This window comes from Trichophyton verrucosum, assembly GCF_000151505.1.
Source record: "Trichophyton verrucosum HKI 0517 chromosome Unknown contig01182_1.f1.exp, whole genome shotgun sequence".
NCBI lineage: Eukaryota > Fungi > Ascomycota > Eurotiomycetes > Onygenales > Arthrodermataceae > Trichophyton > Trichophyton verrucosum.
This window is the reverse complement of record NW_003315150.1, coordinates 1-15,162: the sequence shown is the minus strand read 5'-3', so window position 1 is coordinate 15,162 and position 15,162 is coordinate 1. Positions and strand designations below refer to the sequence as shown.

Sequence of the window (15,162 nt, the reverse complement as noted above, 5' to 3'; positions counted from 1 at the left end):
ATCATGACTGGGGAGCTACAGCCGGTCGTGGCAGTCCTGCGGGACGGCGAAGGTGGCCTGGATACAAGGGCGCCGACTGAAGCTGGCTCGCTCGGCGAAGAAGCTCCCAAGAAAGAGACAGACGGCATAGTCGACGTCCCAGACGCAGAGCAGCAGAAGCAGGAAGCTCCCCAGCAGGGCTTCAGTGCCTATGTGGTGAGTATCTCCGCTGCCAATTGTGATATACAACTATGCCAGCAGCAGCTAAAAATCATATCTAGAAATTATGGGCTTGGTGTGAGCCGATAGATGTGGTTCTTCGTATCTGCGGCTTCTTCGCTGCCGTGGCATCAGGGACTGTAAGTTTCCAACTTCTACCTACATTATTAGCTACTATTAAAGACGCTAGCTGACCTTATCGTAGGCTTTGCCTCTTATGACTATCATCTTTGGCAAGTTTGTCAATATCTTCAATGACTTTGGCGTTGGCAAGATCTCCGGAGACGACTTCAGGGCCCAGATATCAAAGAATGCGTGAGTAGAGGCTATATCTTTCCATTGTGGTACTGGAGAACGTATTTTAACATATTCAAATTAGGCTCTGGTTTGTTTATCTCTTCATCGGAAAGTTTGCTGTAAGTATTCCTTCTTCTCAAGTCTCATCCAAGGGGCGCTGCTGATATCCACAAAACAAGCTCGTCTACATACATACCATATGCTTCAATATCACTGCCATAAGATGCGTCCGGAAGCTGCGTCTGCAGTATATCCGCGCCATTCTCCGCCAGGAGATGGCCTACTTTGACACCTATACGCCAGGCTCTGTTGCAACTCGTATCTCGAATAACGCAAACCTCATCCAGACAGGCATGTCTGAGAAAGTAGGCACCTGCTGCCAGGGTGTTGCCATGCTGATAGCCGCCTTTGTCGTTGCCTTTACCCAGAGCTGGAGGCTGACACTTCCCGTGGCTACCTCAATACCCACTGCTGTCACGCTAGTTGGCATTACTGTTGCCCTAGACGCTAAACTTGAAGCAAAAATACTTGACATTTACTCCAAGGCTGGAGGTCTCGTCGAAGAAACACTAGGCAGCATCCGTGTTGTTGTTGCCTTTGGTGCCGGAGACCGTCTAAGCAAGAAGTATGATAATCATCTTGAGGCTGCCAAAGGGTTCGGTGTCAAGAAAGGGCCTGTTCTCGGCGTACAGTACAGCTCGGAATTCTTCATCATGTACTGTGCCTATGCCTTGGCCTTTTGGTACGGTATCAAGCTTTTGCTTCAGGGAAAGATCGGAAGTGGAGGAGATATTCTCACGTATGTCACTCCATATCTATCTGTTTGCTTTCTATACGTTTTGATACTAAATGATGTGGTAGGGTCTTATTCTCTATTGTAATCGGTACTTCATCTCTCACCATGATTGCACCTACGCTAGGAGAGTTCACTAAGGCCGGTGCTGCTGCCAACGATGTTCTCAACATGATTAACAGGGTGCCAGAAATTGATTCACTCAGCACCGAGGGCCTGAAGCCCAGCAGTGTCAAAGGTGACCTGGAACTCTCTAACGCAGTTTTCTCATATCCTGCCCGACCTACCATTAGGGTCCTAGATGGGGTCAATTTGAAGATACCCGCTCGTAAGGTCACTGCTCTTGTTGGGGCTAGCGGCAGTGGCAAGAGCACAATTATTGGACTCCTCGAGCGGTGGTATGATCCCGCCAGTGGTTCTATCACTTTGGATGGCGTAGACATTAAGGATCTGAACGTTGGGTGGCTTAGACGCCAGATTGGACTGGTTCAGCAGGTATGCATCCCTTCTCCCTTCAAAAATTAAACCGCAAGTTAATTTGATATCCTAACATCCATATAGGAACCAGTATTATTCAACGACACTATCTACACTAATGTGCTCTATGGACTGCCACCTGATGAAATAGCCCGGATGGATGAGGAGAAGAGGAGAGAGCTCGTCAGACAAGCCTGCATTGAGTCTAATGCAGATGACTTCATCCAAGGATTTCCCAAGGGTTACGATACTGTTGTCGGCGAGAGAGGAAGTCTTCTCAGTGGTGGTCAACGACAGAGAGTCGCCATTGCTCGTAGCATTATCTCCAACCCACCTATCCTATTGCTGGACGAGGCAACTTCCGCTCTGGATCCTACTGCTGAAGCTATTGTTCAAGCTGCTCTAGATAGAGTTTCTCAGACCAGAACAACAGTGCTCATCGCCCACAAGCTTTCGACTGTCAAGAAGGCGGATAACATCATTGTCATGAACAAAGGCCAAGTTATCGAACAGGGGACTCACGAGTCGCTCCTAGATACAAAGGGGCAGTACTGGAGTTTGGTGAATGCTCAAAGCCTCTCTCTTGCGAGTGACGATTCTTCTTCCGATACCGATAAGGAAACTGATGCACAGCCAACCGAGATTTTGGAGAAGCACGCAACTACCAAATCAACTCACAGCAACGTCCCCCATGAAGTTGCCGCCGAGTCGGAGGATGTGGCTCGAAAATTCTCACTATTCAAATGCCTTCTGATTATTTTCTATGAACAACGACGCCATTGGCTATTCTTCCTCCTAGGAGGCCTTGCCTCCATCGTCGGTGGTGGTGCATTCCCAGCCCAAGCCATTCTCTTTTCTAGAATTGTGACTGCATTCCAGCTACCGAGAGACCAGTGGCAGAAGGAAGGAAATTTCTGGGCATTGATGTTCTTCGTCCTTGCACTCTGTATTCTCCTGACGTATGCGTCAATCGGATTCTTCTTGACAGTTGCCGCCTTCCGCTCGTCAAAGTTCTACCGCAGCGAGTACTTCAAGGCCATGATCTCGCAGGATATCGCATACTTTGATAAACCTGCTAATTCCTCTGGCAGCCTTACTGCACGCCTATCAACTGACCCTCAGAACCTGCAGGACCTTCTCTCGTCCAACATTGGCCTCATCCTAATCGTTATTGTCAGCCTTCTCGCTGTTTCCCTCCTAGCTCTTGTTACTGGCTGGAGATTAGCGCTTGTCTCCCTATTTGGGTGCCTCCCTCCTCTCTTCCTAGCTGGCTTCATCCGCATGAGGATGGAGATGCAGGCCCAGGATAAGAACGCCAAACTATACTTGGAAAGTGCGCGATTTGCTTCTGAGGCCGTCAACTCCATTCGTACTGTTTCATCTTTGACATTGGAGCCTACTGTATACAACAACTACGGCGATAGACTGAAAAAACCAGTGGCCAGGTCTCTAAAATACACTACCATTGCGATGATATTCTTCGGCTTCTCGGATAGTGTCGATACCGCCGGTAAGCTTCCTCTGTCTGCGTACAGTACGCCTCTAATTGTTGTTCTCTGCTGACATTATTAATAGCTATGGCGCTGGCATTCTGGTATGGTGGAAGATTGATGTCATATGGCGAATACGATGCCCAGCAGTTTTTCGTCATTTTCATCGCGGTGATTTTTGGCGGACAGGCTGCCGGATTCATTTTTGGCTTCACAATGAGTAGGTTCATTCCTGCGAACTGATTTGAAGATGATAAACTGACCCGCCCATTTTAGATACTACCAAAGCTCATGCTGCTGCAAATCATATCATACATCTTCGAGGACAGGTCGCTCCGATCAATGGTTCAACTGGTGAAGAGCCCGCATCTACAGAGGATTCAGATGTGGCTGTGGAGTTCAGAAACGTGTCATTCAGCTATCCCACTCGTCCTGACCAGCCTGTCCTTCGGAAAATTAACCTAAAAATCCGTCACGGCCAGAATGTGGGTCTTGTAGGGCCCTCCGGATGTGGGAAGACAACTATGATTGCTCTTCTCGAACGTTTCTACGACGTCACCTCTGGAGATATCCTGATTAACGGAAAACCATTGACTGATATTGATGTGACCAAATACCGTGAAACCGCCAGCCTGGTGTCCCAAGAGACCACGCTGTACCAAGGTACAATTCGGGAAAACATCCTTCTCGGTGTTACCCGAGATGTCCCCGATGAAGAAATTCACCAAGCCTGCAAGGACGCAAATATCCATGACTTCATCATTTCTCTTCCGGAAGGTTACAATACCGAGGCCGGATCCCGCGGCCTTTCGTTCAGTGGAGGCCAAAGGCAACGTCTCGCCACTGCAAGGGCCTTACTTCGAAACCCAGACTTTCTCTTCCTGGATGAAGCCACAAGTGCCCTCGACACCGAAAGTGAACGTGTTGTTCAAGCTGCCCTGGAACACGCCAAGAGAGGCCGAACCACTATTGCCGTTGCTCATCGACTCAGCACCGTCCAAGATTATGATGCAATTTTCGTGCTCGAAGCTGGCAAGATTGTGGAACAAGGTACCCACCAAGAGTTATTGAGGCGGAAGGGCCGATACTTTGAAATGTGCAAGGCCCAGAGCCTCGACCGTGAAGCATGATACCCATGCTCGCCCTAAAAAAGGACGAGCTAAAAATATACCTCTCCCTTCTAGTCACAATTCGTCACTCCTGTCACTATAATGTCTCAAAATTTGCATTTTTGTTTGTAGTTTATCATCAGCAGTCTGCAGCGACAACCGCATTTGTTATATTTAGAACATAAATTCACTAGCTAATCAGGATATTTTTATGCTTATTTAAGAACCATATCACGTTTAGTTACGCTCTTGGTGTAACTTGAGCCTAAAGCATGGCAAGTTACATCGTTTCACAGTGGCTGAGATACATACCTTGCAAGAAGCCGGATATCTTTCAGCCGCATCCTTGCCAACTCTATTGTCGAAGCTCCGAAGACCGAGAGCGGATTAATTAACTCTGATATTCACGGATAAATACATCAAACCCTTTCCAGGACCTTCATAATTCATAGTCTTTAATAATAATTGATTTCAATCCTTTGCATGATCGTTATATTTGAGAGTCGAAAGTTTTCAATGCTCGAGGGGGGTGCAAATAGCCAATGAAGTATATTTCCTAATACGGCTTAGCAGCCTTCAGCTAACTAGTTAACTAGTTAATTAACACCAATGAGCCACACCAAATTAATCAAACAGTAACCTTAACATAGCTTCCACCACATTGGTGATCTCCCTCAATTTTGCAGGGTACATTAAGGGCTTTGAGAAGGCGGTCTCCTCCGATGAATCCGCATATGCGGCCTGACTCAGGTGACCGTTCGACCCCGATGCTGTGTAGCAACCCATTAGGAAGTTTTGGAAGCGATTCTAGCTTCCTTGAAACCAACTGGTAGTCACCAAATAGCTCATGGGCGCGAACATCTTCTCCAGTCAAAATTCCATGACCCAGAGTGACACAGATGTGGTTCTCTACCATAATGGCATGTGCCTCGGAGTTAGAATCAGGTTCAAGTAACACTGAATAGATGTCTCCGGAAAAGTATTGAAGACCTTCTTTGGTCACATTGAGAGGGAACTCCCATTCATTTTGAATTCGCATTGGATGCCATGGAGTGATCTGGAGTGTGCCGATTTTGCAGATGTCGATGTGGTTCACGCTAGTTTGCAGGACAGCCCTAACTTCCCGCGGTCCGTGTGGAGTCCATACTGACATGCCGGGGCGAAGATTCTCGAGAGAAATGGTAGCGTTGATAAGCTCACTTTCCTTGCTGGAGATTCGGATATGGCAGTTTCCTGTAAAACACGGTCCACTGGATCTGTTATATTGAGACATACGTACTGGACGGTGGGGTGCTCCCGAGGATGACGGCCGTGATGGCTTAGGAGGTGGTAAGTTGTCAAACACTCCGTCCAGCTCGGCCCGACAATTACAGAACAGGGGAGAAGCCTTGCCGTACATCAATGGGCCTGGGTCTTTGAAGCTATTGCACATTTGGTTTACATGTGCATTGAGAATTGAGAGGACTTTCAGAAAATATTAGTAGAGTCAAGAATAATTGAGAAACTTAGGTGATGCTTACGGTAGTGCCCACCCCAACGGTGATAGAACTCTGGGGATGACAATGCCATGCCTATTTGTCCATGTGGTGATTCACCAGCGATATCCTCAATAATGCTCCGGTTGTAATCATCAGTGTGACCGAGACCTTTGATTTCAGTAGCCAGGCTTTCTAGCTTCGTTCGCATTTCTTCGACGCCCCTCAAGGAGAAACTGAAGTTCTCTGCGGTATCCTCAAGTGGGTGGAAAGTCCTTAGAAGTGTACAAAGCCTTGAGCGCATGTAATGGTAGTCGCTCACAGCCTGAGGTACTGAGATCTCATCGATGTTGACCACCTTCTGCACCTGGACCTCCTTAGTCTCGCCATCAACGGCATAAACAAGTTTGCCTCGTATATTAACTGTGCGGTTCTTCGATGCTTTACTGTAACGGATAATAATATCCCGTGACTGGCCATATTGAAGGCTTCCTAGCCTCAGTGATATTCCATTGCCAGCTGGCGTCTCTAGTTCCAAGCCAGGTCTGCTTCCTAAATCCACACTTAGCTCTGACGAAGGATCCTCCTGAAGAATAAGTTTTGCCTGTGCTGTGAATGTTGAATATAAATTTGCAACAGCATGGACAAACACAGTTCCTATGTCCATCATTAGTTATATTCTTATTAATTTCACTAGACCAAGCTATACATACCAATCATACCAGCATCCGGAATAAAAGCGAAGATCCCACCGCCGATTTCAGCAATGGACTGTAACAGTGATGAGCGGAGGTAGTACCCAAAGCCGAATGTATGGATCTGTGGTAAGGTTCCTGTTAAGTTATGGTGGTCCAATAGAGTATGGCGTAATTTGGGAACATATCCTTGGGCAGGACACATATGGTTGGGAGCACCTGGTGCGAATAATTCGAATAATTAGTTTCCGCGAGCAGGACGAAAGTAAAAAGAGAGGGGTATGCACCATCCGTCAAGACAAGAAGAGACTGTATCTTCCCCTGGGCAGGATTCGTGGCGAGGACGTTGAGGCCTTTTTTTATCCCATGCCATAAGTTGGTTGAGCTCTTGCCATAAAGCTTGTCAACGGCGCTTAACACAGTTGATTTATTCTCTTTATTCATGTAATCAAGCTCAAAAGCAACCTATATGAAAGTAGATAGTTAGCACTAGCTGAACTTAATGGAGCAGATTATATCGTCCTTACATTAACTTCCGTGCAGAAAGTAACCACTGCAAGCCTGTCCTTTTCATTGAGTGTCTCGATGATTGTTTTGGCGGCATGCTTCGTCAAGTCCAATATGCTCAGACCAGTGTCCTCGCCGCCTTTCTCACCAGTTGGTATAGGAGCTGCGGAATTCATACTCCCAGAAATGTCAATCACAAGAACGATGTCGCAAGGAACATGTGGGACATCGTTCCCTGGCTTGAGAGGAGGCTGGATGGAGACGATCATAGAATCCTTGTTGGGAATGGAGTGTATGCTCAGTATCGGCTCTTGCGTCAGATTCTCTTCCATAGTGACCGTGCTAGCGCTAGCAGGCCGAAAGGGAATCTGCTTGCCGTCGATAATCTCAAACCCATCATCACTAGAACTAGTAGTCATATTGTCTACTAGTTAGTTATAATTGAACAGAGAAATTGAGTAACGAAGAGTTGTTGTGAAGGAAAAATGGGGAGTTTTGTGACATTCAGTAAATATCACATCCATTCTGCAAGATTTCCCGCGTTTTATAGGCAGCAACGCCAACACGGGAGAGGGGTAGAGAGTCATCCATTTTCAGCCTCCGCTTGGGCTCCTCCTTCGCGAGGCTGAAAGAGGGCGGGCTGAGCCTCATGGGCAGTGGCTGTGGCTGGATGAGGCTATTTCAAGGCGATCGTATTAACGACCAGACTAGTTAACTTAGTCGCTCGCCCCGTTTTCCCGTATCAGGCTTGAGAACATGTCCCTTGCCAACTCCAACGTCGTTCAGTGTGTTGTCCTTTCATCTTGTCCTCCTCGTCTTCTCTTTATACCCGTCGAGGAAGAAGGAAGTTGAAAAAAGCTCGGCACGTGACTCCAAATGCACGGGCCATTTCTCCAGAAAATAGACGAATCTGGTTAGTGCAATCTTTTCCTCCCCTTTTTGACCATATCTGGCGAAAACGCGTATCAACAAGCGATTGTTGTATCATATCTGGAAAATAGACGGAGAGATTCATGTACTATTGCGGGATCCTCGGAGGCCGAAATGCTGCACTCCGGGCTCATACCTCTACCATCTTGGTTTGGGACACGGGAAAGCAAGATATATATTTTGGCCTCAGCTATTCAGCACGTTAGATATTCCCAACTGGAAACTATCCACTGTCCTATCATATACTATGATGTGTCTGGGCACATATTCCGGTTACAATTGACACTACCTTCTCAGTGATGCCCATCAATTCATCTTCCCACTTTTACATTCTGGATTTATGGTACCCTTCATCCCAAATAACGACTCGTTTCACTAACCCTTTACTTATGATCTCGTCTGGCTCCAGCTTTGATCTTCTGAGGCTTTTAGTAACTTTACTTCTGCCTTGGGGAGTTTGGATTATGTTAACGGCCACCAAACGCATTGTTCAGAATATCTGGTCACCTATTCCAGGGCCGAACCTTGCCAAGTTCAGCAATTTATGGATCCAGTATAATGTTCTGCGAGGTTCGTGTTAATTCACTTTCATAAGTCAAGTCACACTTTTCTTTCCAAGTACTGATCACCAAAGTTGTAGATTCTGGTCGGGTTTGGGAGACTATCCATAAATTACACCTAGGATATGGGCCCGTTGTCAGGATAGCGCCAAATAGTGTATCTGTTTGTCATCCAGATGCATTGCGGACAATTTACCATGGCCCACGCGGGTTGAATGGGGGCATCTTACTATCAACTCTGCGCCAATATAACTCCGAAAACCTAGTCAGCACACTCAATAGTGATCTTCACTTTTCTCGGCGAAGACATGTTTTCAGCTTGTATTCTGCCCCGGTTGTCGCAGGGGCAGCCTACCAAGCGATTTTTAGGACATACATTAACAAATTCATGGAAATGGTTGAGCATGAAGCCTCTAGCTCACCGTCTAGGGTGACAAACGGGTTAGAATGGATAATATGGCTCACTGGTGATATCATGATTCGCTTGGTGTATGGGAATGAGCACACCATTAGACTCCTGGCAGACAAAGGGTCGAGAGACACAATGTCCGAACTTGTTCCTAAAACAAGTGCATCTAACACTACCGCATTAGAGGCAATAGCAACGTTATACCCAAGTCAGTATATTCCCACAGCCTAATTCTTTTGCCTTATTTTGACACTTACCTCGACAGGGGCTATTTCACGAATTCGAGCTTTTTTCCCCGAGAAATCAGCGATGGCAGAATTCGGAATGAAACAGGTAGAGACCGCTCTATCGAACCAAGCCAAAAAAGAGGCAAGTGAAATAAATGACTCGCCCACTACACATCTTAGTCGTCTTGTGGGACTTTTCCATAGCGAAGGACCTAGTCCTGAAATACCGGACAAAAGATATATTGCTAGCGATTGCTTGGATCATTTCATGGCTGGTAAGCCCCCAAGGAAATATGCATACAAGTTTCTTGATAGGCCATTTAAACAATACTTAAACATGGCATCATACATAGGTACTCGGACGACGAACGATCTTCTTGGTGCTGTGCTTTGGCGGCTCTCCCTCCCTGAAAATGAAGCTACTCAAGAAAAACTCCGTCAGGAGCTTCATGAGGCGGGTATCAAGCCCGGGGAACATCCAGACCTCTCGACCCTGCAAAAGCTTCCGTACTTGAACTGTATCCTTAAAGAGACACTACGCACAAATCCACCAATTCCGATACAGCTGCCAAGAGTAGTGAAAGACGATGAAGCCCTAACTGTGATGGGCTTCAAGATAGAGCCAGGAGTATGCCATGATCATTCCATTCATACTCAAGGTGTCTCAAACGCAGCTAACATCGATGGTCTAGACCAACATTGCATCTCAATCGTACACTCTTCACCAAGACCCTAACCCGTACCCAGACCCCGAGAAGTGGAAGCCAGAGAGATGGGAAATCTCCCCAAAATCTGACGAATACCGTCAGATGCAGCGTTCATTTTGGCCTTTCGGCTCTGGAGCGAGAATGTGTACTGGAATGAAGTAAGTTACTGTCGATCGACTTCCTTTCCTGGTAGACATCGAATACTAACCAATATCTTTACATGGGTAGTGTTGCTTGGGCTATGAGTCGATTGATCATTGCCAGAATTTTTAGTACATACAGTGTGTCATTGGATGATGTATGGCTAGATGGGGATGGTATACTGCTTCCCCCCGAGAAAAGGAAGGACCTGTACCCTTCACTACCTAACCAACCGCTCAGGTTTAAGAAGATCTGAGCTGGAAAAGAGACTTAAAACAATGCCAGGCTGAAAGCCTAGGATCTGTAGTTTAGGAACTTTATCTCCACACAGTATAGAGCCTCCTCTCTCGTCCAATGTTGCATTCTTTCTTTATCTTGTAGTAAGTGGAAACATTCAACCTCTGGAGCCATGTGGAAAGTAATGATGAGCCTAAGATCGTAAATGGTGCGTATCTTACACTTCGGATAGCCCTAACAGGTCTATATACACATGTCTATCTGATTTCAATAAATAGCCAAATATAATAGAACACCGGAAATGCCCAAATAAAACATGTGAAGAGCAGGATGCAACAAATGGTCGTGAAACTATCAAGTATCCGGTCTGCTCACTAGTATGGAGATTATTTTTATCCTAATAATCCCCGGAGGATTTGCTTTCGCTCTTCACTCATATACGAGTATAAATCATAAAGTCCGGTGGAAGAGCAGTCGCCACCAATGCTAAGACGAAAAATTTTGCTGGAATAGGAAAAAACGCCTTTTCAAGGCCGGAGATGGTGTTGGGAGCGTCGTTTCGTCGGCCTCAGGTTGGGAGGAGGGAATGCACTTAACTCTGGGGTTACAGGAGATGCATCATCGCTATCACCGATGTTTCCTATCAATTTACCCTTGACTCTTTGATCGACCTATAGAGCGGAAGAGAATGTTAGGGATTCTGTTCAAACATGAAAGAGAAGCAAGGGTAAGCAAAGAGGACATACCTTATCAAGCTCATAGTTCTTCATGAGCAAGCTCAACGGGATCAAAGGTATACAAGCGCAAAGGGCAATCGTCAAAAGAATCTGCATAGTTTCTTCATAAGAGCGAATGATGGCATCCCTAGTTGGCGAGCCCATTGGGTATGATAGGGCTTTGGTCAACTTTCCAAAGATTTCAGTAGCTTCTCCCTTTGTTTCATCTGGGAGATATTTCACTAGTTTATGTGGTAAATAACTAGTCCAGATGGCACCTGATACAGCAGACCCCACAGCTCCGCCCATTTCGAGGGCAGTAAGAAACATAGCAGTAGCTGCAGCTACCTGTTGGTGATTTGCTGAAGCTTGTACACCGAGTTGAACGGGGACATTAACGAGCCCACCGCCTAGACCAATAATGGATTGGACAACAAGTATTTGTAGTGTGGACTTTCCAGACTTGTGAGTGAGCAGCATCAAGGCCAGTCCGAGGATGTAAACGACACAGCCGAAAGTAACAAACGGACGGTATCTTTTTGAGTATTTGATCATGAAGGAGACGACGAGGGCTGCAATTGTGGACATGAAAGAGAAGGTTTGGGTGATTCTCCCCGCGGTGACAACAGGTTTTCCTTGCACCACTTGCAGGTAAGAGTAGAAATAAGGCTGAACAGAGAAATAAAAAGCCACTATTATTGGTAAGGAATGTTAGTAAGTTTTAAACCAGAATAGAGGTTATGGTGCGAAGGGGAGACATACTAAAGTAGAAGAAAGCCAATGCACATCCAGCAAGGGCCGATCTCTGGCGGAGGAGGCCCAACGATAGCAAGGGGTGCGGTGCAAGGCGTTTGGATGTCTCCCAGAATGGATATGCTATCAAGCATACGCCTCCAATAACAATCATGGCAATGATACCTCCGTTCCGCCAGGTATCCTTTGCATGGGCAGCCAAAGTCAGGGGGACAAGAATCAAGGTCACCGCCGCAGATAGTAAAATCAGACCAAATACATCCAATTCAAACCATGCGCTGCGAAGCACCTTCTTCAAGCCTTTACCCTTCCATGGTTTGGACTTTAGCAGGTTCAATTTCTGGGCCTTCCTCTGGTTGATGTATAATGATAAAGCCAAGGGGAGGAATGCTGACGGCAGAAGTACAGCCCACATGCCATATCCCCACCTCCAATTGAGTTGCTTGAGCACCCAAGATGCAATCATCGGTCCGAGCCAAACGGTAAATAAAAAGGGTATATCGGGAAGATTAGCAAATATTGCTCGGTTCAGCAGATTACTACTATCTGCAATGAAAACTTGCTGTAATATCTGTAGTCCAGTAGATCCCGCAGAGTAAAATATCTGGGCAGAGGCATAGGTCTCAACGTTTTGTGAAGCAGCCATCTGTATGTATCCAAGAACATAGATAAAAACAGCGATACAGAATGCCTCAAAGCGACCAAAGACATCTGCAAATTTGGCCATAGGTGGTTTTATGACAGCTAAAGGGACCCAGTCAGCAGTTGATGGCTTCAGTTGAAGATAGGGGACTAACCATTAACCACATTTTGTATAACCAGGACTGTTGAAATCAGGGAGTGTTTGCTAAAGGAGCTTGTAGCATAGGCAGTTAGGGAGGCCACTGTTTGGACCTCAAGGGAGGTGCAGAACGCCATAAGCATGATTCTATAATATGCATACACTGTTTTAGCTGGGGATGATTCTTGTGTCACACTTTTAGACTGGAGTAAGCCACCTACCCAAGATATGCAATTACTAAAGACCTCTGTGTCCATGTCTTGCTGATAGCTTCTATCTTTCGGACGCCATCCTGTACTTCACTATCCAATGACGATGGGTAAGGGCTGATATGCAGATGTTCATCTACCCCCTCGGCGTCATCCGTATCCTGCAGCAGCCGGTCTGCCTCCGCTGTGTCGTCCATCCTATCTTCTGGCTCGCAGCTACCATAGGACGGAAATGTTCCGGTATATAATCCCATCACTACCCAAGGAATGCGGGGAGAGACAAGAGGACGAGAGAGAGATAGAGGGAGAGAGAGAGAGAGGGAGACGAAGGGAGAGGAATGAGGTAGAAGTCGTTAACCGTAATCACGAAGTACCGCTAGGTTCGTTCGAAAACATCCGACCGTGCTCGCCGGCTTACTCGAAAGAGGAGAGGTGTCGTGTGGGTGCAAGTGTAAAGGATATATAAAAGCTACCCATCTATGTATCCCGTGGGTCAAGGGGAGGTCACCCCCTTTGCTTATCCGGATGCAAACTAAATAAATATCTGCGCACTTGAGTCAGATATTAGGCTGCAACCAGCAAGGTCCTAACGAACTACCCCGTACGGAGTATATTTATGCAGCTGATTCAGGAAGAATGCCTGGGGCACGATTTCGAACAGGGACGGAGGGCGGAAATGTGTTTCATTTCCTGCACCCGGCGACAGCAAAAACTATTTATATACGACTCCGGCCGGGTGCGAGGAAAGCTGAGGCTGCACGAGCGTAGGGAGTGACAGGTACGAGGCTAGAAAATTGGTCAGATGAGGCTTGCAGGCGTCTCCGCAAATCAGATGCTGGCTGGACAGATCGGCCCTTCACGTTTTCAGCAACAGGACTCGTGGCGGGCGTGAGTCGGTCGAGCATGGAGCGGCGGACAGGTCTTTTTCTGTTTGCGGTAGTCGGCGCATGCGCAGCAGAGGAGCGTCGCTGGCATGAAGACAGAAGCTCGCCGGACTGAGATGCGTCCCTTTCGCAGGGAAGAAAAGGAAGCCCCCATGCGACGTATCCTGGAGTTTTTGCGGACGAACTAGCGACGGCTTTGCCTCCCGCCGCGCAGACAGAAGATGATCTGATATGATAAGATTAGGCCGCAAGGGTGGGGAGGACCATGCATGCTTAGGTCAGCATTTAACGGCGTGCGATTGGTTACACTTCCACCGTTATGCCTATTACGGTTTAGCGTGCTGCGGAATACGGTCTTGGCAGACACGTAACGGCTAAGCCCAAAGAGGAAGTCATCGGCTCTGATCGGATCTGATAGCAAAAAGGCCCGTTTAGTTCCGATCCGAGGCCAACGTTGAATAACAAAACACAAACAGAGAGAGAGAGAGAGAGAGAGAGAGAGAGAGATTGCAGATGTGATGCTGATACTGATACTGATACTGATACTAATAGCAAGATGGTGTGATGAGCTAGATATCGAGCTGGGAGAAAGACACGCAGAGATCGCCCAGCTCGGGCGCCGACGACGGGCGGCAGACGTACACTCCGACCCAGCACTCGAGCTGCTCCTCGTCCTCGAACAGCCAGGTCACCTCCCTCATCGGCGTCCTCACACCGTCCTTGCCTACAGCGTACACCCACAGCGTCTGGTCCCTTGCCCGTCGCTCCATCTCGATCGTCACGCCGACCCCGTCACCCTCATCATTGGCACCGGCACTGTCGCCAGCGCTCTGTCCGGCCGCCAGCGGCAGAGGAGACAGGCTCCAGTCCGCCCATCGATCTCTTGCAACTGTACTGCACCGCGGCATGCCCTCGACGAACTCGATGCCCGCCTTGATCCACTTCCTGTCGTTGTCGGAGTTATGTCCGCCACCACGCCGGTTGAGGGCAAGAATCAGGCCGCCTTGATCGTAGAGGGTCGTCCACTTGGCTGAGACTCGCACGCGAGCCTTCTGGAAAGACGCGAGAGGCATCGTCCTGTAGAGAATCGGGGCATTGAAGCGGTGGGTCGAGGGCGGTTTGGCCCAGATGTCGGTGGACGGCCGGGCTTTGATGGTGAAGCTGCTGGCCAGCTCCTCGCGCGAGGGAACCGGCTGATCGGAGTTCTGGAACTGCCAGCCTGACATCATAGCCTGCTTGGACGATTCAGAGCACGTCATGGCTTTTTTCCGTATGCTAGAATAGAGTGTAGGAGGAGGCTGTTGCGGACGTCGCAATGCTTCAATCGTAGATCCGGAGCCCAGCCTGTCGTAGATATAGTGGTTCAACCCCGCAAGCCGCCCTTCGTCCCCCACCTCGAGAAGCCCACACAAACAAACATCCAACACATACGGAGTACAACTGTACGAACACACGAGGGATCCAGACTCGGGTCTGCATGTCTGGTCGAAGACGGCTACACAGGATCGGGTGCTAGATAATTATTAGCCAAAGAAAGGGAAAAAAAAAAAAAAAAAAAAAAAAAAAA

At 47.7% G+C, this 15,162-nt stretch overlaps 6 protein-coding genes across 6 annotated transcripts; 2 read left to right on the top strand and 4 right to left on the bottom strand.

Moving 5' to 3' along the window:
- Positions 1 to 3: 3 nt before the first annotated feature.
- Positions 4 to 4,385, top strand: TRV_07886 (uncharacterized protein; the record flags this gene model as incomplete). Its single annotated transcript, XM_003018064.1, has 8 exons — positions 4 to 276; positions 404 to 513; positions 578 to 614; positions 744 to 1,294; positions 1,357 to 1,783; positions 1,850 to 3,275; positions 3,341 to 3,475; positions 3,532 to 4,385. The coding sequence occupies 8 exons, from the start codon at positions 4 to 6 to the stop codon at positions 4,383 to 4,385; spliced, it is 3,813 nt and encodes a 1,270-aa protein (XP_003018110.1).
- A 607-nt stretch (positions 4,386 to 4,992) lies between these two features.
- TRV_07885 (uncharacterized protein) lies at positions 4,993 to 6,506 on the bottom strand (the record flags this gene model as incomplete). The annotated part of the gene is made up of 2 exons (XM_003018063.1): positions 4,993 to 5,777; positions 5,885 to 6,506. The coding sequence occupies 2 exons, from the start codon at positions 6,504 to 6,506 to the stop codon at positions 4,993 to 4,995; spliced, it is 1,407 nt and encodes a 468-aa protein (XP_003018109.1).
- Positions 6,507 to 6,675: 169 nt separating this feature from the next.
- TRV_07884 (uncharacterized protein) lies at positions 6,676 to 7,460 on the bottom strand (the record flags this gene model as incomplete). Its single annotated transcript, XM_003018062.1, has 2 exons — positions 6,676 to 6,999; positions 7,062 to 7,460. 2 exons carry the CDS (start codon positions 7,458 to 7,460, stop codon positions 6,676 to 6,678), a joined length of 723 nt encoding a protein of 240 aa, XP_003018108.1.
- Positions 7,461 to 9,249: 1,789 nt separating this feature from the next.
- On the top strand, positions 9,250 to 10,271 carry TRV_07883 (uncharacterized protein; the record flags this gene model as incomplete). Its single annotated transcript, XM_003018061.1, has 3 exons — positions 9,250 to 9,795; positions 9,860 to 10,032; positions 10,157 to 10,271. 3 exons carry the CDS (start codon positions 9,250 to 9,252, stop codon positions 10,269 to 10,271), a joined length of 834 nt encoding a protein of 277 aa, XP_003018107.1.
- Positions 10,272 to 10,779: 508 nt separating this feature from the next.
- TRV_07882 (uncharacterized protein) lies at positions 10,780 to 12,908 on the bottom strand (the record flags this gene model as incomplete). The annotated part of the gene is made up of 5 exons (XM_003018060.1): positions 10,780 to 10,923; positions 10,999 to 11,660; positions 11,731 to 12,465; positions 12,519 to 12,649; positions 12,724 to 12,908. The coding sequence occupies 5 exons, from the start codon at positions 12,906 to 12,908 to the stop codon at positions 10,780 to 10,782; spliced, it is 1,857 nt and encodes a 618-aa protein (XP_003018106.1).
- A 1,256-nt stretch (positions 12,909 to 14,164) lies between these two features.
- TRV_07881 (uncharacterized protein) lies at positions 14,165 to 14,893 on the bottom strand (the record flags this gene model as incomplete). Its single annotated transcript, XM_003018059.1, has 1 exon — positions 14,165 to 14,893. A coding segment is annotated over one exon (729 nt), but the record flags the coding sequence as incomplete, so codon positions are not given.
- Positions 14,894 to 15,162: the final 269 nt, after the last annotated feature.